Source organism: Dunckerocampus dactyliophorus, chromosome 21, assembly GCF_027744805.1.
Source record: "Dunckerocampus dactyliophorus isolate RoL2022-P2 chromosome 21, RoL_Ddac_1.1, whole genome shotgun sequence".
In the NCBI taxonomy this organism is placed as follows: Eukaryota; Metazoa; Chordata; class Actinopteri; order Syngnathiformes; family Syngnathidae; genus Dunckerocampus; species Dunckerocampus dactyliophorus.
Window position 1 is genome coordinate 16,058,732 of NC_072839.1, and position 20,680 is coordinate 16,079,411.

General features: G+C 42.3%; 2 protein-coding genes across 7 annotated transcripts; one reads left to right on the top strand and one right to left on the bottom strand.

Moving 5' to 3' along the window:
- Positions 1-1,690: 1,690 nt before the first annotated feature.
- Positions 1,691-5,950, bottom strand: sec22c (SEC22 homolog C, vesicle trafficking protein). The gene is made up of 7 exons (XM_054765676.1): positions 5,428-5,950; positions 4,713-4,924; positions 4,473-4,636; positions 3,659-3,838; positions 3,444-3,562; positions 3,310-3,375; positions 1,691-3,231 (listed from the first exon to the last, which is right to left on the bottom strand). Exons 2-7 carry the CDS (start codon positions 4,895-4,897, stop codon positions 3,031-3,033), a joined length of 915 nt encoding a protein of 304 aa, XP_054621651.1. The 5' UTR covers positions 4,898-4,924; positions 5,428-5,950; the 3' UTR covers positions 1,691-3,030.
- Positions 5,525-20,612, top strand: nktr (natural killer cell triggering receptor). 6 transcript variants are annotated; one of them, XM_054765660.1, is made up of 19 exons: positions 5,528-5,827; positions 7,289-7,364; positions 7,729-7,803; positions 8,833-8,940; positions 9,190-9,234; positions 10,909-10,932; positions 12,214-12,301; positions 12,647-12,672; positions 14,407-14,436; positions 14,520-14,665; positions 14,746-14,953; positions 15,050-15,220; positions 15,991-16,078; positions 16,165-16,313; positions 16,374-18,932; positions 19,010-19,087; positions 19,166-19,228; positions 19,784-19,885; positions 20,089-20,612. In XM_054765660.1, the coding sequence occupies exons 9-19, from the start codon at positions 14,417-14,419 to the stop codon at positions 20,156-20,158; spliced, it is 3,654 nt and encodes a 1,217-aa protein (XP_054621635.1). In that variant the 5' UTR covers positions 5,528-5,827; positions 7,289-7,364; positions 7,729-7,803; positions 8,833-8,940; positions 9,190-9,234; positions 10,909-10,932; positions 12,214-12,301; positions 12,647-12,672; positions 14,407-14,416; the 3' UTR covers positions 20,159-20,612. The 6 variants fall into 6 exon arrangements, with proteins under 6 accessions (XP_054621631.1, XP_054621635.1, XP_054621633.1 ...); XM_054765658.1 differs by lacking the exon at positions 12,647-12,672; XM_054765657.1 differs by lacking the exons at positions 10,909-10,932; positions 12,647-12,672.
- Positions 20,613-20,680: the final 68 nt, after the last annotated feature.

A 20,680-nucleotide genomic window follows, 5' to 3' on the forward strand; every position in this document is an offset into this window, starting at 1 on the left:
GGTATTTTGTTGTTCATGTTATGAACTGCCTGCCCGTTTTAATTATTTCGATGCATAGAAATGTTGTCAGTGGCAATGCATGCTGGCAGGCGGCATAATAAATAATAATGTGCTTGTATTGGTTCACGAAATGAATTTCTGCATTGAAGTTCTGATAGCAGAGTCCATTTCCGGCTATGTGCTATTTCACAGAAAGGGGCGGGGCTTGCAGAGGACATTTTTTTATCACTTAATTTGACTTTGCTTGGCAATTTCATGCGTGGCTTGAGATGAAGCCGTGTGGAGGAGAGCATCCACCGCTAGCTCTCTGAAAGACCTCCAGACTTGACAGTCAACACATCACGCTGCGTTCAATGACGCTAACTTTTCACTTTCACTGACTTGATTGCAATTACATTCATGCCATCAGTCTCGTTAATTTCTGCTCGCTTTTTTCACAACGGTGTGTACAACGTGATTGACTTGGTTGTTAATTTAGCTATCATTTAGCAATAAATTCCGCCGTTGATGGAAGGGAACTCGAGGACATCCTGTAGTTAACAGTGTGAGCTTCAATATGCTGTCAAACAGCACCCTCTCGTGGACAATTGGAGAAATACAAAAAAGCGGTTGGCCATGAAGGTTGAATTTTTAAGAGTTATTTTGTGTTATTTTAAAAAGATTACGTCTTCTGCTTTTTTTTTTTTATCACAGTTTAGCATTGTTTAGTGTGAACATAAATTTTTTGTTAAAAAAGCAGTCCAGGGTGTACCCCGCCTCTCGCCCGAAGTCAGCTGGGATAGGCTCCAGCATACCCCCTGCCACCCTAATGAGGATAAGCGGCATAGAAAAAGGATGGATGGAAAAAATACAACTGTGGGGGGAAAAAAGAGACCATTTATTGACGAAATGTCAGTAGAATCGTAATTTAAGATGGATAAACCCCAGACATAAGCTGTGTATTTGGCAGTTACTGCGATTGGCGCTAAATGACTCCTATTATTTTTCAAATGTATTTTTTTTTACTAAGTTAACATTAAAATGTTTAAAACTGAAAGTTGTTAATTTAGCTATCATTTAGTTATCAACTCCGACTAACGGGTTAGGGTTAGCGGGTGAAGGAAGGGAACGCGGGTTAAGTGTTAGCTTTCAAATGCTGTCAAACAGCACCATCTGGACAATCGGAGAAATACAAAGGGTTGGTTACTTCCACTTCTGCTTTCATATTTTCTTATCACAGTTTATTATTGTTAGTGTGAACATAAAGACATTTAAAAAAGACTGAAATGTCCTTAGAATAATTTAAAAAGATAGACAAACCCCAGACATAATCTGTGTATTTGGCAGTGACTGTGATTAATGTTAAATTACTTTCTATTATTTTTCGAATGTAAAAAAATGCAACTAGTTGTAATGAAAAGGTTTAAAACTGAAAGATGTTAATTTAGCTATCATTTAGGTATAAATTCCGACTAACAACGCGGTTGAAGGGAATTGGGGAACTGCTTGTAAACAACAGGGTTAGCGATCATATGCTGTCAAAGAGCACCCTCTGGTGGATGATCGGAGAAATACAAAAAAGCGGTTGGCCACGAAGGTGGAATTTTTCAGCTGATCTATTTGTGTTATTTTTGCACTTTTACTTCCACTTGTGCTTTTTTATTTTCTTATCACAGTTTATCATTGTTTAGTGTGAACATAAACATATTAAAAAAGACAAGTGTGGGGTGAAAATAGACCATTTATTGATGAAATGTCAGTAGAATAATCAAAAAGATAAACCCTTGAAATAAGATGTGTATTTCGCAGTTACTGTGATTATGTCAAATTACTTCCTCTTTTTCAAATGTAAAAAAAATGCAACTAAATTGAAATTAAAAGGTTTAAAACGGAAACTTTACTGTTTCCTCCTTCACAATAATCTTAATTATGATTCATTTGAACACGAAGTAACCTCAACTTTAAAATATCAACGCCAACAAACACTTTGCTGTGTTGTAAAATAATCCACAAAGTCTTCCTGCTTGTATCAAAACTACTGCAATTTCACCAAAACACCTGCCAGCGCTCAAAGGCAAGGACGGCTTGGGAACAATACTACTAACACATCAATAAATGAACCTCATTCACTTAACTAGAAAAGGAAACATTCATATTGTAATAAATATTTGGAAGCTGACCCTGATAAGCAGCACATTAAATAGCAAAAACGACATATTATTCCAACCTTCAAATCAGTGCTTTGATATTATTATTATTACCCGGGCTTTTTTTTTCTTTTTTACCACAAAAATACTGAAATTATGGAAAAATCTCCCTGAAGCAAAAAAAGCATAAAATAAAAGCCCTTCAAGGATCAGACAGACAAAATAGCTCAACTTCATTTGTCTTTTTGTCCCCCATAAAGGCCTCAAAGCAGCATTTAGGCGTACACTTGCGTACTCCAGTGTCCAGACCACCACAGATAGATTTGGCACTCCCGGTCTGCCCAAAAACGCACCTGGTCTGCCAGGGAAAAAGAGGATATAGCAGGAGGGGTCGGTGTTGCCAATTTATTGGCTTTCTCTTGATATTTAGCCAGTATTCAGACCCAGACCCCTTTTCAAAAAAAGTGACTACCAACAAATCTAGTGAAGAGACTTTTTGGCAAAAGCACGTATGGCTCTTCTCAGCGAGCATCAGGTGCCACTGTGGGGCCCCTTCCCCATCTGAAAGCACTCACAGGCGGCTCCGTCTTGTTTGTGACATACAAACCCCCCCCCTCCCCAAAAAGAAGCGACTATGCCAATTATGCAAATTTGATGATCATGTCATTGCATCATCACCGCCACGAATAGATTGCAGTCCTGTGGGAACCACTGGACCCTACTGATGCATTATGTGCTCATTTCATGCGTCGACCTGAGCCAAATGTACATCATAAAAAAATAATCTGCTTTTCTTTGACATGGAAAAAAGTCCTCTAGATGCATCCATCGAGTCCTCCAGGTCTAACCGCAGTGCGAGAGCAGACGTTAGCCAAGAGTGTTCATGCGTTCATGTGTGCGTGCATCACACCCCGCAGTCGTTGCTCCTGTCCTGGACTCTGCGCTTGACGATGAGGACGGTGGACAGCGAGGCTACGGCGACGTGGAACACAATCTGCCAGGCGTTCCTCAGGCCCAGCAGGAAGACGTTGCATAAGACGATGGCAGTCAGCAGAAGGACGGACTTGACTGTCTTTAGGCGGGAATGGAAGAGGTACAGGTGACACTGCGAGGAGTGGGGGGGGACAAAGACAGGTCCAAACGTCACGTCAGCTCAAGTTAGTCAGCGACATCCTGGACTCACCTGGAAGACGCCGCAGAGGAACGCCAGGAGGAAAGCCGCCACGCTCCACAGGCTGTCATAATCATCCTGCATGAGGACAGACATCACCACCATTCATAACCATACACACCTTGCAGGAGGGTACTGGCTAATACCTGGAATGTGTATTCTATGAGGTGCACGCCGCGGATGACATTCAAGGATGCACACATGATATTGAGGACCAGAGAGAGGATGCCAGGTGTTGTCACCGGCTCCAGTTTGACGTTCTGGCCTAGTCGACACAAGCGAAAAGCGATGCAATCATGTGACGTATGCGCATCATCCTGGATTCTGCTGTGTGTGAGTGTGTGTGTGTGTGTGTCTGTACCAGAACCGGGGCCTTGCTCCACGTGTCCATTTGCAGAGCCGTTGGTGAGCGCCACCTCCTCCAGGGTGAGAATCTGTGGTGGGCGGAGCCTCAAGTCCTCCTGAACCTCGGCCAAAGTCACCTCCAGGGCCGGACCGCCTTTCTGGTTGTACTGCTGCTTCAGCTTCTGGATGGTACTGTCTATGTCAACGACACACAACACAGTCACAACAATGCACTTTTACCACATCACTAGTAGTAGTACTAGTAGTAGTACTCATTACATTTAAAATAATACACACAATAAAAGTCTGTAAGTAATTGGCTTTCAACTGAAAAAAACAATAAAATAAAGTCAAATAAAAATAACAAAAGTATTAAAATATATATTAAAAAAATAAAAACTACACATGCAATTTTTTTTATCCCCCAAAAGTAATAAAAAAAGAAACATGCAAAGAGTTTGAGTGAAATTAAATCAAACAGCAACTGTCCTAACATATTTGTCTATTTCATGAAAATATTATTTAGATGGAATTTTTAAAACAGCTGACATTTCCTCAAAACGACATTGTCATTAAATGACGTAAATAAAAAAAAACATCTAAATCGTACTCCCAACAATATTTGAATCTAACAAAAAAAGGATGAACTGCCTTAAAACCAAAGAATTCATATTTTAAGAGTCACCATTGTCCTTCTCTCTGACTTGAATCCAGAAATGTCTAAACACTTAAGAAATACAAGCCTTTGATTCAAGAAACTATCCACTCGATTTGTTGTATTATTTTCTTCCCAAAAGAGGAGACTAACGTGAGGAGGAAGTCCAACTAACCAAAGTGTAAAAAAGGATAGGGTCGGTCTGCCAGGGACACCACAGTGTGCTTGTAGCACGCTGCGAACTCCCAGCGAAGGTCTTCCAGAAAGCAGAAGGCCTTGGTGACGGGGATGCTGCGGTGACACACGCTCATGTAGGACACACCCTCTGAGGACACCAAGCTGGACAGGTGAGAAGGGACAAAAAGGTGTGTTTAGACACCAAAGAGACGGACATATGGACTCCAAATCGTCTTACTATATGTTGAGCTCCTGGCCCTTGACGGTGGCTCTTTCTGGGAAGAAGGCCAGCATCTTGCTGATGGTCCTCAGCTGCTGCTTCCTCTCCTGCAGCTCACGATTGTGCTCAAAGTCAGTGGACGCTGACAGAGGGAGTCCGTCCCTGACCCGCACCACGAAGGCGAACAGGATCAGAGACATCATCCATCAACAACTCTCTGCCTGCAGAAGCTATTAAAAAGAAACAAAAAAAAACTTATCAGCAAAAAAGACGACAGCATCCAAGCTGGCATCTTAAAAGCTTGAAAAAAACATGTAGAAAATAATGTATAAATTATATTATAAAAATCATATGTTTTTTTCTATGGAAAACCAAATAAGTAGAAAAAACGTAGACTTTAATCCACATAAAATAACACACAGTCCAAGTTGACATCTTAAAAACATTTTTAATGTTTTAAAAATAAAATACAATAAAAAATACATCATTATGTGACCATTATATAAACTAACATAATATAAACTAAAAACAAAAAAGGTAGATTTCAATCAGCAAAATCCAACCTGACACCTGCAAAATGAGCGCTACAAATAAGAGCTTCTTAGCTGAGTTATTACTGTGCAAATCACCAGTCGAGATCCAATGAATGCAATAAAAGAGTGCAAGTGATGGGCGTGTTGGTTTAAAATTATTTTTTCTGCTCAGGTTACCACATTTCTACGTTGCACCTTACCTGCTCATAATAATAAAGACTTCCATTGGGCACCTTTCTTCTTCTTATCCACTCTAGCTTTTGCCGACTACGCCATCAGTTTAAAGTACAGTGATCTCCAGCATCATACATATTTCGTGTATCATATTACGTTCCTTCATGTACTAACTCGATAAAAACAACACTTAAAGTTCGATGTTATGAAACATATGTTATGGTTATCTGTAGACAGATAGCATGCTAGCTAGATAACATGAAATCCTACCACCACAAACCACAATAACGTACGGAACGTCAAGAGGGACAATCCAATGTCTTTATCCGGATGTAGCTAGCTTCACGTTGCTAAAAGAGTTAGCTCAAAGCTAGCTGTCCTGTCGGCCCTCGGTGACTAGATGTGAATTCAGCGATTCATACGCAGGTTGGTGTTGACACTGATGGCATTTGACATCACCGAAAAAGTGGTTCAGCGAGTAGGACCGCCACTGTGAACGACTATTGTGTCGTGGCGGTACGAAAAAAAACCAGGCTAGTTCGGACGTAAGCTAGTGAGCGTAATTTATGGAAGCACGCTATCTTTGAATGTGATGTTCATTTAGTCAGTCGACATTGATAAGATGTTGCTAATAATGTTTAATTTTGGCTAAACGTCCAGTCCAGTTAACGTTAAAGTCGATGTTGCGATGACCGCTGTGAGATTGTGTTTTTCAAATTATAGTGTGTTGATTCATCTAAAAACGACAGCTTGTTGAACTGCCAGACAATGTTGTGTTGGATCATTATTCAGTGGCATAGTAATCATGAAAACTGTCCAACAACTGTGTTACATTGCATGTTACATTGAAAGCATTTTAGCAGTGATGGCTGTGTCTCTAATCAGAAGGCAATGTCTTTCAGCTGTTAGTACATTGTTTTTAAAAGTTAAACACTAGGTCCACAATCTACAGTATGCGACATAACTGGTACCCTTAAGCTCTATATTAATGTTCACACTCTCCACACTAGTAATGATGTGCGATACCACTGATTTTCGTTCCGATCCGATCCCGCAGTATTTACTCATGCGGAAAATTCTGGGTGATATCGGCATTACCGATACTTTGTAAATTCACTTTATGTGTCTGGTCATGTTTTAAAGTAGTGTATTTCATAGCATAAACAATACAAAGCATTTCATAATTTTTATTCGTAATTCTATTTTATTTATTTATACCCTCAAGTATCTCTCCCCCCCTCCCGTAGACCCACCACCTGCGGGGGCAAGCTTTAGGGTCCGGTGCTACGTGTTTTGGGTGGCGGTTGAGGGCAGGCGCCTGGTCGACCTGGTCTTCGGCGGGCAAATCTGGTTCTTGGGACATGAAATGTTACTTCTCTGGTGGGGAAGGAGTCCGAACCTGTGCAAGAGGTTGAGACTTTCCAACTAGACATAGTCGGACGCGCCTCGACCCACAGTTTGGGTTCTGGAACCAAACTCCTCAAGAGGGGCTGAACCTTGTTTTACTCTGGAGTTGCTGCAGGAGACAGGCGGCGAGCTGGTGTGGGCTGCAGAAGAGTGTCATGTCATGGAAATGATATTAGTAGATGGTATCATATTGTCACATTTTTTTCATTCATCTTGTCTCGGTCTTGTAGACCCAATCTCGTGTGTCGTCGTGTATCGTGACACCCTACAAATGACTATAAAAAAAGAGTTAATGAGCGACATGTTGTGGAATGCCCATCCCTCCTCCAAGCATGTGACCTAACAAGTTTGAATATATTTCCCTCCTCTCTCGCTCTCCATCACTCTTCCCTTCTCTCTCGCTCTGTTGGTCACACTAGTAGGCTTGTGCTGACATATTTACCTACGAGAGTCTTTTTGTGTCTTCTTTCCTCACTTTAGGTCACCTGGACTATGAGAATGGGCGTGAAGGACCGCCCTCAGTGTTACTTTGATGTGGAGCTCAATCGGGAGCCAGGTAGGATCTTGGATGAGTCCTTTCAACTTATCTTATCATCCATCATCATCCTCATTACAATGGCCTTGTTGTGTCTTTATTGTTTCCTTGACTTTTTGAATGAAGTAGGACATCTCCTACTGCTTTGACGTCTAGTTTGGTAAGCCTAAAAAGTCCTTGTTGTATCTGTCATCTGTGCCAGCAGCAGGTGCTCACCCCAGGCTAAAATGTCGTTCTTGATCAACGACCTGCTATTGTCCTTATGCCGACCTTTTTTTGGATAATGATCTTTAATAGGCCAATTAAAAGTGCAAGAAGTGCCTCACTGATGCCACAAACTGCCCGCACAAGAAAAACTGATCCTTCTCTTTTTGTTGTTTTGCAGTCGGGCGTATTGTCTTTCAACTTTTTTCCGACGTTTGTCCCAAGACCAGCAAGAACTTCCTCTGTTTGTGCACTGGTTAGTACGACCCCATACAACAACTTCCATTTTACATTCACACCATTATTTCATTAACATAATAATGTAGTACATTATAATGGGACCTCATACGCACATGCCACAGCTGACTTCTGTTCATCAACATATAGAGATATTTCACGTACTATCACATGTAAATGGATTTTCAAATCAGCACACACTTACACGAAGCCCAGGAAACATCATCAATATATATTTTTTAATCAGCCGTGCCTGTAATGAGGTGCACGCATGCACAAGCACAAAATGAAACCAATACCTGTTCTGTTGTTAAATAAGCTTTAACCCCTGAAGACACCAAAAACTTCTATATTTGGCTCGTTTGATTTTTATGATTCTTAAAAGGTGTATAGAATATAGAATTGCACTCCTGACCTTTGGGACCAATTTGGTCCCATTGACTCCCAATTATTCTAAAAACATTTTTTTTTTAAGTTTTAAAAAAATCTCCAAGTGGCGCTCCAAAAAATATTAGTGCATTACAATTAGTTATTGGATTAGTGCATTACAATCAATTATTGGATTGGTCAAGACTGGAAAAAAATAAGAACAAAAAGAAAAAAGTAACAAGAAAAGAGACTGGGTTTTTGGAAAACATTGCTTATTTTGTGCTTTTTCTATTAAAAAAAATCTAAAATAAAAACATAACAAATATATATTTTAAAATAATAATAATAATAATAATAATAAAACATGGTTAGACCTGAAGTTGTTAAGATATGATGCAGTGAGCATGGGGATATATTAAACCCGAGCCCGGAACAATAGTGAAGCCAGGGAGGTAAAATACCAAAAGATTAGCAACCCAAGACGGCACTTTGAACAGCCGTGCCTCTGTCCTCTGTCCCTCATGCGCAGTACCGGGCTCAAATTCAGTCTGCCTCCTGACATAAAAGCCAGTGATGTGCAGTGCAGCACTTTTTAGCATTATACTGTACGCTAAACACACCTACACAAAAAAAGCGTGTGTGTTGCGTATCGTTATTAACGTGTGTTTCATGACTGCAGGTGAAAAGGGAATGGGCAAAGTGGCAGGGAAAAAGCTGTGCTACAAAGGCTCCACCTTTCACAGAGTTGTAAAGAACTTTATGATCCAGGGAGGCGACTTCACTGAAGGTAATGACGGCCAACACTTTGACACCGACTCTCTACTCCAATCAGCCTCATGCAGCGCAAGCTTTGGATGTGCACTGATTCTCATATTCCTGCTCGCTGGAGTTCACCTGCAGCACAAGCTTCACCCTTCACCCTGACATCCACGTCTGATTTCATGCACGTTTTAATATGGCAGGATTTCAGTTCAAAATGTACTTTAATTAGGAGGGGGATTTTTTTTATTTTTTAATGAGACTTTCATGTTGACAGGAAATGGAAGAGGAGGAGAGTCCATATATGGAGGCTACTTTGAAGGTAATTAAGACATCACAAAGACCTCATAAATAATGATCTATCTGCATGACCAACCTGCTATATGCATGTGTGTATTACAGTAATAATGTTTACAAGTCATTCTGATCATTGTCGTCTTATCAAAAAAATCCCCTGTTAAAATTTTTGTGAATGATTGTCTGGGCGCTACCGGTTAAAAGTGTGAGGAGAGCCTCGTTTTTTTCCCCTTGCTTGTGTTAGGACATCTCTGTACGTAAGTAGTAGAGTACGTAACTGTTTAAAATCAGTATGTTGCCGCATCATCACAAACAATGCCATGACTAAGCAATGTTTACGTCTTCAAAGTTTTCCATTGCCACAAAACACATTTAGCATTTTTATCAGACAGGGCCGGCTCCTGGCATATATAGTCGTCCCTGGCCACATCGCGTTTCGAATGTCACGCTTTTTCAAACCTGTATTAATGAATAAATCATGCTGTCTCATGTTTGAAATGCATAGTCAAGCAAATGTTACGTATTTTTTGCCTAAATTAAGCATTTTCAAGCTTAAAAATCACTAAATGACACGGCATTAAGAAGACACATTCAAATTGTGAATGTAGTATTCTACATTGGTCACTAGGTGTCAGTAATTGTTCAGTGAGACAATCACCAGACTTGATCGCCAGAACAACAGGCTTTTATTGCAGGTTAGAATGATCTCACAACAGGGACAATAATAACATAATAATAACATGGGCTACTGTTGCGGTCTCAACTCTGAAACCAGGACGTCACTTCCTGTCCTCCACAACATGTCTTATTTTCTTTGATTATGGCTACTACAGTATATTGGGTTATAGGAGTGGAAGTGTCTAGAGGGCTGTAATGTTAAAAAGCGTATTTAGAAAGTTGTAGACAGGTTTTCTATCCACTAACTATGAAAATATCTCATTTGTCAAGAAGGAATCCCACTTTGCAGAAATTCACTCATCACGTGACAAACGAGTGATTATTGTACTGTACATTCAGTGTGGTGGGTTAGGGCCACATCCACTGGGGGGGAGCACATGCTCAAACTTTCTCAGTAGTGGCATTTGGATGCTTCTATTTGATTAGCAACTGATAAAATCAAACCCTAGGAATATAAAACCTGAAATGGTTCAAATGCCATAATAGACCGTGTTTAAATATAGAGATTGGCGATAAATTCATGTCTTGTCTTCATCATGCAGCATGTATGTGTGAGATTGTTTAGGAGTTGAGGTATATGTCGTTTGGTAGGCCACAAACAAAATCTTGTTTAGGGCCACAAAAAGCCAACAGCCAGCCCTGTTATCAGATCATCACAATTTGTGGCAAAAATGCCATCAGGATGGATGAAAGAGTAATGAGCCAACCTCACCACTAGGTAGCGCAACCGCACTCGTAGAGTGAGAACATCCCTTGGGATAGTTGTTGTCATCTGCGACCATTTTAATCCACCATTAGCTGCTCTTCAACTTGTGACCGGTAGTGTACTCAACAACTGTGCAGACCTGCCACCTTTTCACATGTGCAGTTGAGTTTTCTGTTTAGTGAGAAGTTAAAGGGCTTTCTTTACCAAAAAACTAAAATAAAATCAGCATGGAGCGTATAGGCATTCTTTTTTTTTTTTTTTGAACACTACAATCTTCTTGCCTAAAATTTTCCAACATTATTCTTTTATTTATAGAGTGGTCTTTTGCAAAATGAGAAGGTAAGACATGTACACACTGTCCCCACCACCTGACCCTCAAACCATGCTTGCACTCAGTGGATCTGACGGGATGTTTTCCATTGGCACAGCCGCCCCTGTTAGACCTCCAAACTTCAGCCTCAGCCTGCTCACATTTCTTTTTATGTTCCACACTTAAAGCTGCAGTGCCCTTTACAAGGTTGCCTGCCACACACTGCAGCTTTGGGAAGACTCCCTTGAGTGCCACAACGCCAATATTGGATTTAGTGCGGCAACAAGGATACTATATCACCATTTAGATGCACTGAAGTGAAGGTCACAGCATTTGGGAAACATTGTTTTTAGCCTTTTGATAAATGGTCCTCCATTTCACAGCTTCAGCATTGTACTGTAGCAGTATCTGCCTCGTAGCGCTGTCGTATTGATTGGGGGAAGAAAGGACAAATTAAATGAACTGAGCCATCCCAATAAGTAGGGGTGTCACACGATATCATGAGATTAAAACGTGATAAGAGTTCTCGTTCAGGAAAAAAAAACCTCATGGGCACTATGCCCGGGATGATGATACAGTAGATGAATTAATCACACAAATGAAAATGAAGTTGATCATTTTGCCAGCCTCAGTATATCGCCATGTGCATGCGTGTCTCCTGCCTCCAAACAGGCAAGAAGAGTGTTTGTTTCATAGAACAACAGCATGAACAGAGTGAGCCCTTTTATCAGTCATAGTCTCTTTGTCTCGGTGGGTGGAGGCGGGGCTGCTAGCATACACATAGTGCCGAAGAGTGTACAGTAGCCTCGTGAGGAGCAATGCAGGTAAGGCAATAGAAATGAAGTTACTGTGGTAGATTGTAATATATTGTTGTATATTTTTTTTATTTGTACTTTAATTAAAAGTAATGGTAAAATCTTGTCTCTTCTCCTCGTCGACCCAATCTCGTGTATCGTCTCATGTCGTGAGCTGAGTGTCTTGTGACACCCCTACCAATAAGTTAGGATGATGATGACAAAATCATCTGAAAAGAATTTTAAAGTTTGATCACAGATGTGTAATGTTTGACAAGCCCAAAAAGGAGTCGGAGGAGGTTGAAACTTATTTAACTTGTACAAAAGGAGCAAATGTTCTAAAACTATTTTTTTTTGCTAGAAATAAGTATATGGTTTTTGTAAGGACTGGTGGGTGAGGCGATCATTAGGATTGATAGATGAAATACCAATATCATTGCACCGAATATTCAACCTGACACAGATTTGCAGGACGCACTCTTGACGCCCCTCCCCTTGTTTGTCTGCTTCCGACAGATGAGAATTTCACTCTCAAACACGACCGGGCCTTCCTGTTGTCCATGGCCAATCGCGGGAAAGACACCAACGGTTCACAGTTTTTCATGTGAGCAACGTTCTTCACCAGAAGCTATTCAATTCTTAATCATAAACGGCTCAATTGTAATGTGATTGTTGCTTCTGAGTCGGGATGGGCATCGTCATTGATTCAAGTAGCACCTGTAGATGAACATAAAAAATTATGTGGGAAAAATAACAATGAATCATTTGTTAATTTTCCCAATTAGTAGTTGAATGCCCATCCCTCCTTCTGAATAAACATCACGTGTGTGTTTGGGCCCCCACCTCTCATGATGTGTACTTTAAACACCACAGTGCAGAGAAACATCCATTCTTCCTACAAATGTGTTACCTTTCTTCTCTTGCCGTTTTTTTTGTGTAAAATTTACAGAAACTCTAGCATCCTGCTCTTCCAAGGTAATGTGTCTCCAAGGCTGTGCTTCTATTTCTTTCTCTTTCTCGCTCTCCTGACATTATTGTTTCTTTGCAAGCATTTGACACAGTGCAGTGTTTATTTTAGATGTCTTTAAAACACAGGTCACACAAGGTTTGAGGTGTGACAGATTTGGCTTTGCTGGTTCACTTGAAGGCATCGAAGTTAAGTCACAGTAAGAGTTACAGTGGATCCCGCAAATACATATATAAAAATCCAAAGTGGACAATTTTTTTTCCTGCAGAAAACACATCTCATTCCCCCTAAGTGGGTAAGAATTTCTAAATACATGATAATACAGGTCAAATGTAGAGCACATATGTACCACACTTTCACAATTTTTCCATGTTTATATCGTTATGCTTCACTGATGATGTCTTTTTATCAAGTGCTGATATTTTACACTTGAACGCACTGTCGTGGTGTGCTGTGGGGAAAAAATGATTTGGCTACAGAAGCAAAATCATCTCACATTATCAATGATTAGTTGTGAGTAGCTATACATTTTATACTTCAAATGTGAGTGAATTTGAAGAGAGAAGGGAAAGGTTCTGGAGCTGAATGTGATCTAATAATTACAACACTCACTTTTGTTGCAAATGTTGATCCAAAATCGGAGGAGAACGTCAGCGTCAAGCTAGCAGGAAGGAGCAGTGTGTCAAAAATATTTCCAAAACATTTTTATGAGCGCATCAGTGAGCCCCCCCGATCTACTGTATAGATCAGGGGTGTCTTAACTTGTTCCAGTGAGGGCCAGATAGTGAAAAATGAAAGTATGCTTGTCACTTGGATATGAAAAAACAGCATCTCAGCTTTAGGATATACAGTAGGTGAAAAAGCATCTTATTACTATGAACTTTGGGTCTTTTTGCCCCATTTTTGCTGGTTTTTAAAATATTTTCCAAATATTTTGACTTTCTTCTTAAATAATTGTGGTCAATTTTCTTTCATAATATTTTGACTTTATTCCCATAAACCTTTAACCAATCAAATTTTCCAAAAATGGCAACTTTTATTTTATTTTGTTTCTCATATTACACATACTTGGGGGAAAAAAAAACATTTTGTCCTTAATATTTCAGCTCTGTGACTAAAACAGCAAATTAATTTTCCTGAAAATATTACAAGTTTTACAATTGTGACTCTTTTTTTTTCTCGTTAGAGTACTCCATAGCATAATTTTCCAAAAATGACAACTTGGTCATTTTGTTTTTCATAATATTATGACTTTTTAAAAAGTCATTTTTTTTTCTTTAATATTTCAACTTGATGCTACTATGTTTAATTTTGTGTTATGCATGTTTCATTTTGTTTTTGTTTTTTTTTCTCATAATATTACAAGGTTAAATTACAACTTTTTTCCTAATATTTTCACTTTATTCTTGTAAAATTACAGGTGATTTTTCCATTTTTGCTGCTTTTTTTATTTTCTTTTTTTTTCTTATTTTTCTAGTTAAGTCTTAGTTTTCGGGCCGCACTTTTGGCACCCTGGTATAGATCATTTAAACAGCCAAATATCTTTAAAGCAAAGGGTTTGTAATCTTTTTTTTTTTTTTTTTTTTTTTTTTTTTTTTTTTAATCCTTTCCCATTGTAAAGTAACACCAGCCTTTGGTGAATTTCACTATTTGTCCTCATTCTTGTCCTCCTCTTTCTCACTTTTCATGGTCCTCATATCTGCCGTGGATATATCCTCTCGGTTTGGTTTTTGCTCAAGCAGCACAACCAAGATGGCGCCTCACCTTGACGGGTACTTTTATCCTCTTTGGGCCAAAGTAAAGTTTGCTGGCCGTGGGTGGTGTGAATGATGGATTGTCTGCAATCTTCCGGCAGAGTGCACGTCGTCTTCGGTCTCGTCATCTCCGGTTTTGAGGTGATCAAGAAGATCGAGGGACTGAAGACGGACTCGGCGAGCCGACCGTACGCGGACGTGAGAGTGGTGGACTGTGGACAGCTGATTACCAAGTCGGCTAACGACAGTAAGGCCTTCCAGCAAAAGCTTCATCTCAAGGTCAGACTGAAGGCAGATTTGGATGTAAATTTAAAAACATGTCTTCAGTTCTCGAAGGCAAGAGGATAAGAGCGTCTCATTCTGCTGACTCTTCCCTCAATTCTGAGGACGCTTCATCTCAGAGATCCTCCTCAGTGGAGTCTGATAGTGAAAAGCCCAGACACCCCAAACACAAGAGACATGGCAAAAGTAAACGCTCCAAAAAGAGGAGAAAGAGGGAGAAGAATGTTGATGTCGTGGAATCCTCCAAACAAAGGTAACAGTGACCTTGACATGCTGTATCATCCATCGCCACTGTGTTCTTCAAGGGTTGCTGTTGGTATTAAATGCATATTCTGTGTGGCGGTTCAAGCTCCCACGAGCCTTCAGAAGAAGACATGGAAGACGCTGATGTGGACGGAGAGAAGGACCAAGGCGGGAAGAGAGAGAAGCTGGTGGTTCGACCAGAGGAGATCCCTCCTGTGCCTGAGAACCACTTCCTGCTGCGACGGGATATGCCAGTCCAGGAGAGCAAAGCAGAGATGTCAGTTGAAGCTCTACAGTTGGTCCTCTGTTTGCAGTGTTGTTTTGTCTTAATAAATACATGAATAACTTCATTTTGGTCCATAAACAGGGGACATGCCGGAGAACTAGTTACAGTGCCTCTGCCACGGCGGAGGAATACGCTTTGTGCTCATTATATTGGCCTCACTTGTCTCAGTCACGTGACTGTAGCAACCTAAAGGAAAAGTGCACTTTTTTGGAATTTTGCCCATCATCCACAATCCGTATGTGAGACATGAACACACATCTTTGTCTTTTCTGTACATTCTAAAGATATAAAAGCAGATAAACAGAAGCAGCTAATTAAAGCCTACAAAGCCCACTATTAAAACACCTCCAGCAATCAACAATCTCTTTATTGCTAAAACAAAAAAGGCTTTCGTTGACCAAACGGCGCCAAAACAACATCAGCAAACTCAACTCAACAAACTCTGTCACATTCACAACTTCACAAAGTGTCATAAATCACAGAACTGTTTAACAGTACACAGCTACCAGGCCTACGAAAGTGACGCTAAAAACAAAGTAGCGTTTTTTTGTTCTCCCTTATTAGTGTTATTTCAATTGTCGTATTTATTGTTTTTATTACTGTTTTTAGTCATATAGTCATGTGTTGTACAGTGTGAAGTGTTAACTTACATAAGAGCCTCAATGCGTCATAGGAATGGAGCTTGTTCGTAACCCAAGTACCACCGATATTCAAGTTGCTTAGCTCGAATGTGACTTGAATGCCTTTGTTTTCACCCCCAGCGTTGAGCAACAAGAAGTGTGCGTTCCTGCTGAACAGAAGCCGGCAGTCTCCAAGTCTGGACGCAAGATCAGAGGCAGAGGAACAATCGTATGTTGATTCATGTCATGTCAGTGTTCATTAACCGCTTCAGTTGCCATTAAATCTAATCTTGAGGTCTTTTGGTGTGTCCACAGAGGTACCACACTCCCACCAGGTCTAAATCTCGGTCCGCTTCAGTGGGAGAGCGTGGCAGCAGTGAAACTCCGCCCCACTGGAAAGAGGAGATGATGCGAACAAAATCCTATCAGCCCCCCAGTGTGGAGCGATGGAGCAGAGGGGACCGGTATGACTCCATATTTTGCTTTTTGTCTACTCAACACACAAGTGACTGTTCCTCACACAGATGGGACAACAGAAGCGACTCTGTGTGGTCCAGGTCCTCTGAGCGCTCGTCAGACCGCAGTTCTGAGAGGTCCAGCCCACCGCGCCAACATAAGAAAGAGAGGAAAAAAGGCAAACGCAAGAAGAAGGCCAAAAAACATAAACATAGCAAGAAGAAGAGTTCCAAGAGCAAACCTTCAGAGGCGGGAACATCAGAGGCGGAAAGGTGGCCATCTTCAAGAAGGTCCAAATTCAGAAACTCCCACTCGCCATCCCGTTCCTCGTCAAGTCAGTGTAACGCCAGACGGCGGTCCTCTGTGTCCCGATCCTACTCCAGATCCCGCATATCCAGTCGATCGAGATCCCGGGCGAGGTCTTATTCAAGATCCAGGTCTTATTCAAGATCCAGGAGCCCGTCTCCATCTAGAAGTCGTTCTCAGACTCGATCCAGATCACGGTCTTATTCACGACCAAGGTCCAGATCAAGGTCCAGACACAGGTCCAGGTCGTTGAGTCCAAACAGGAGGAGGAGTTTGTCCAGATCTCCAAGAAAGCGGAACTCCAGCAAGTCCAAATCAGACACCACGCTGGGGAAGCTTCCCGAGGGCAAAGTCACAGAGTCCTCAAGACTACCAACTGTCCTGGCTCCAGAAAGTGTCCCTGTCATCCCCATGAGCGACAGTCCTCCTCCCTCCCGCTGGAAACCCGGTCAAAAGCCCTGGAAACCCTCCTACATCCCAACCCATGAAAGCAAAGCCCAAATATCTTCACAGAACACTTCCTCCACGGGTCAAACCGTTGACGCCAAAGCTCCTGGTTCAGTTCAGGACAAACGTCTGACGGTGGACGCAGAAGACGAAAAAGCACACAAACCCACACAGGGGTCGCCTAGCCGGTCCTCTAGAAGCCAGAAGTCCCGCAGCCGTTCATACGGTCGCTCAAGAAGCAGGACTTCCAGCAAGTCCAGGTCCAGGTCCCAACACAGCAGGTCTTCGTCAAACAGCGGATCAGACTCTGAACGCTCTCACGAGACGAGGAGCAGCAAGAACAAACCGTCTATTGACAAGGAGTGGAAAAAGTATTACAGTTCTCTGAAGAGGATAAAGAATATAGACCAATACATTTTACTTGCTCAAGATAAGGAGCCAAGTCCTGTTAACGCCATCTCCAAGGGAAGTCTGCAGGAACATGCAAAGAACTGCAGCTCTGCACCGGTGGACGGCTTTCGTAACAAGTCTGGATGGGACAGTGATAGTGATAAAGTCAGCCTAAGTAACTGTGGTAGTTTGTCCAAAAATCAGAACCAAGCATCCAGCGGGATCCATGATAAGAAGACTTCAGGCCTGACTGGGTGGAATTCCGATAGTGATCCTGAAACCCTAACCACCAGGGTACTGGCCCTGTCAGAAAAAGAGGAAGGTGAGGCCAGCTCTGAATCTGAATGGGAAACTTTAAGAAAGACCTCTGAGGCGGTGGCAGAGGCTCTGCTTCCTGCTGCCTCTGATCAGTCAGAAGTCAGTCCACAGAAAACTGCCGAGCCCGAGAAGCACAGGAGCAGGAGGAAGTCCAAACGGAAGCACAAACATAAGACCAGGGAGACCAAGACAGGTGCCCACCATCCAAAGGACAAGAGCAAGAGATCCAAGAAGAAACGGCAGAAGCTCAAGGAGATATTTCACTGGCAGCCGCCTTTAGAGTTTGGAGAGGAGGAGGATGAAGATGAATCGAAGCGAGAGAGATGCAGCCCGGCCAGAGCTGCCAATGAAGACACCAACGTGGACTCAAGGAACGTCAAAGAGGAGCATGTGAGCTCTCTCTACAGGAATCCAAGCAGAGAAGAAAACAGGGGGCAGCTGAGGGTGAAAGAACATAACAGAAACTCCAAACTATCTGAACCTCTTCATCAGGCGTCCAACAGGAATAGTTCTAACACAAGCAGCGCCAAAGAGCACCACTTTATGGAGGATATGGACATTTGTACTCCGGAACATGAAACCATCATTGAAGCTTCAGCCATACCTAAATCCTTCAGTAAAACCCCCGAAATAACCCTAAAAACTACCTCCCATTTGTCCGCCAAAGCCAATAAAGTTGCCCTCCATCATCAGCTGCAAAGCCTAGAACAATCTACCGTCACCACATCAACAGCTGATGGGATCAAAGCTGAAGCGGAGCCGGACAAGCCCCCCAGCACCGTCATTAACTTCAAATGGAGGCCTTTGAAAGGAATGTCTTCTCTGCAGAACGTCAGCACGGCGCTGCTTACAGCCAAAAACATGCAAGTGCAACAGAACCCCGCGTCCTGTGCACAGGGAGTGAGAATGGAGATCAAGAGCACCAGCCGGGTCAGACCTGGATCGCTTTTCGACGAGGTCCGCAAGACGGTGCGACTCAACCGGAGGCCGAGGAACCAGGAGAGCTCCAGTGAGGAAAGCTCCCCTTCCGCGGGAGTAACCAGGGATAAATCCCCGAGGAAGCGGCGGTCCCACTCTGCCTCCAGCCAGCGCTCGCGCACCAGAGACTGGTCACACTCCTACAGCAGGTCCAGGAGTCGATCGCGAAGCTCCAGCTCCCGCTCCAGGTCAGCATGATGAGAGACATATTAGATACCAACTTTTAGAAGAAGAAGCTTACAGCAGGGCTCGCTCTCACTTTCAGGGATCGCAGCGGGAGTCGAAGGAGACGCGGCAGGGGGCGCTCACGCAGCAGCACATACAGAAGCTACCGAAGTCACAGGTACACCGCGCGTTTTATCATTCATCATCATCTTCATTGCATTGCATGACGAGCTTGTGTGCTCGTTCTTCTCACCAGTCGGACGTACAGTCGAAGTCACTCCAGGAGTCGCTCCTATAATCACCGCAGCAGGAGATCCAGGTAGGCTCGCCTTCTGCATTGTATCACATGTAGATCTTCATAACGGTACCTCTTTCATCTCAACATGGGTCAAAAGCGGTACCTCTGCCAAAAGCATCTACGAGGACATGGCCACCACCAAAAAAGTTACAGCAGCACCAGCTGCTCTTTGAGAAGAGTGATAAGTGCTGTCTTGTTAGAGTCTTCAAAAGTGTCCAGTAAGATCAGGGAAAGGTGCTAGATTTGTTGCTAGTCGCTTTTTTGAGAAATCTAGAGGGGTCTGAGTACTGGCTAAATACAGTATAGCAACACTTACCTGTATAGCTAAATTGGCAAGACTGATCCCTCCTGCTACATCTTCTTATTCTCTGGCAGACCAGGTGTGTTAGAGTTGTGTTAAGAAGCAGAGTTACGATGCCAGGAAGGACGGGCTACATTTACACAGTCCCATTATAATGTATTCATGAGCCAACAGGTAGTGTAATGTACGGGAAACACTGTGCCGCATATTGGGGTTTGGTTGCCTATAAATCATCAGGATTACTAATATAATCCCACGACTGGATGTTGCTGCAGGTCTGACTCCTCAGACAGCTATTCCAGTCGTAGCCGCAGTGTGAGCAGGAGACGCGGTCGCCACCGGAGCGACAGCTACAGGAGTTGGGACCGCAGATCTCGGTAAGGTTGCATCTCATGGAGGAGCACGGCACTTGTTCATCACAGCTCAGAAGGCTGATAGAAAATGGTTGAAAGATGTCTTTACACCAGAGGCAGGGTGGGACCAGCTAACTCCTCAGTGTTGCCTCATGTCACTTTGCTACATGTGATTGGTCAATTACACAATGTTCCCTTGCCGTCCACCATCTTGTCACAACGTACAGGTCCTCACGCTCCTCCACTCGCAGTTCTTCACGCTACCGAAGTCGCAGTCGCAGCAGTCGATACACCTGAGACATGTCGCCGTCGTCAGTTGGACTCTCTCCCTTTCTGTTACAGGCCAGTTATCAAAGCTCCACAAGAGGAAAGCAGGCCAAGATTATTCTGTAATGCATGTTCATACATGATACATCCTGGCAAATGAATGTCATGTCGAAGAATGTACTGTACATAAATGACCAGCTAGATAAAGGCTGCTCCAAACATTTCATGGACACATTTTCTGTGTGTTACAATTAGGAGAGGATGCTCATAACGTAAACAACGTGGGTTTTTTTTCCTGTATATCTGTATTTCTTTGTTCTGTTTGACCAAACTGGATCAAGAGCAACAAAACACTGTTATGTTTTTGTTACCGCTGGCAGTTATTTTATGGTTTTGTGTTAGATTACTGTACCATGAATGTTTAAACTGTACTCATTTCTTTGGCTATGAGTGATGATGTCCAATAAAAACCTCAACTCATCCTAAAAAAGATTGTTCCAACTTGCCGGAGATGTCAAATGCTGCCCTCTAGTGGTTGCATTCCTAACAAAG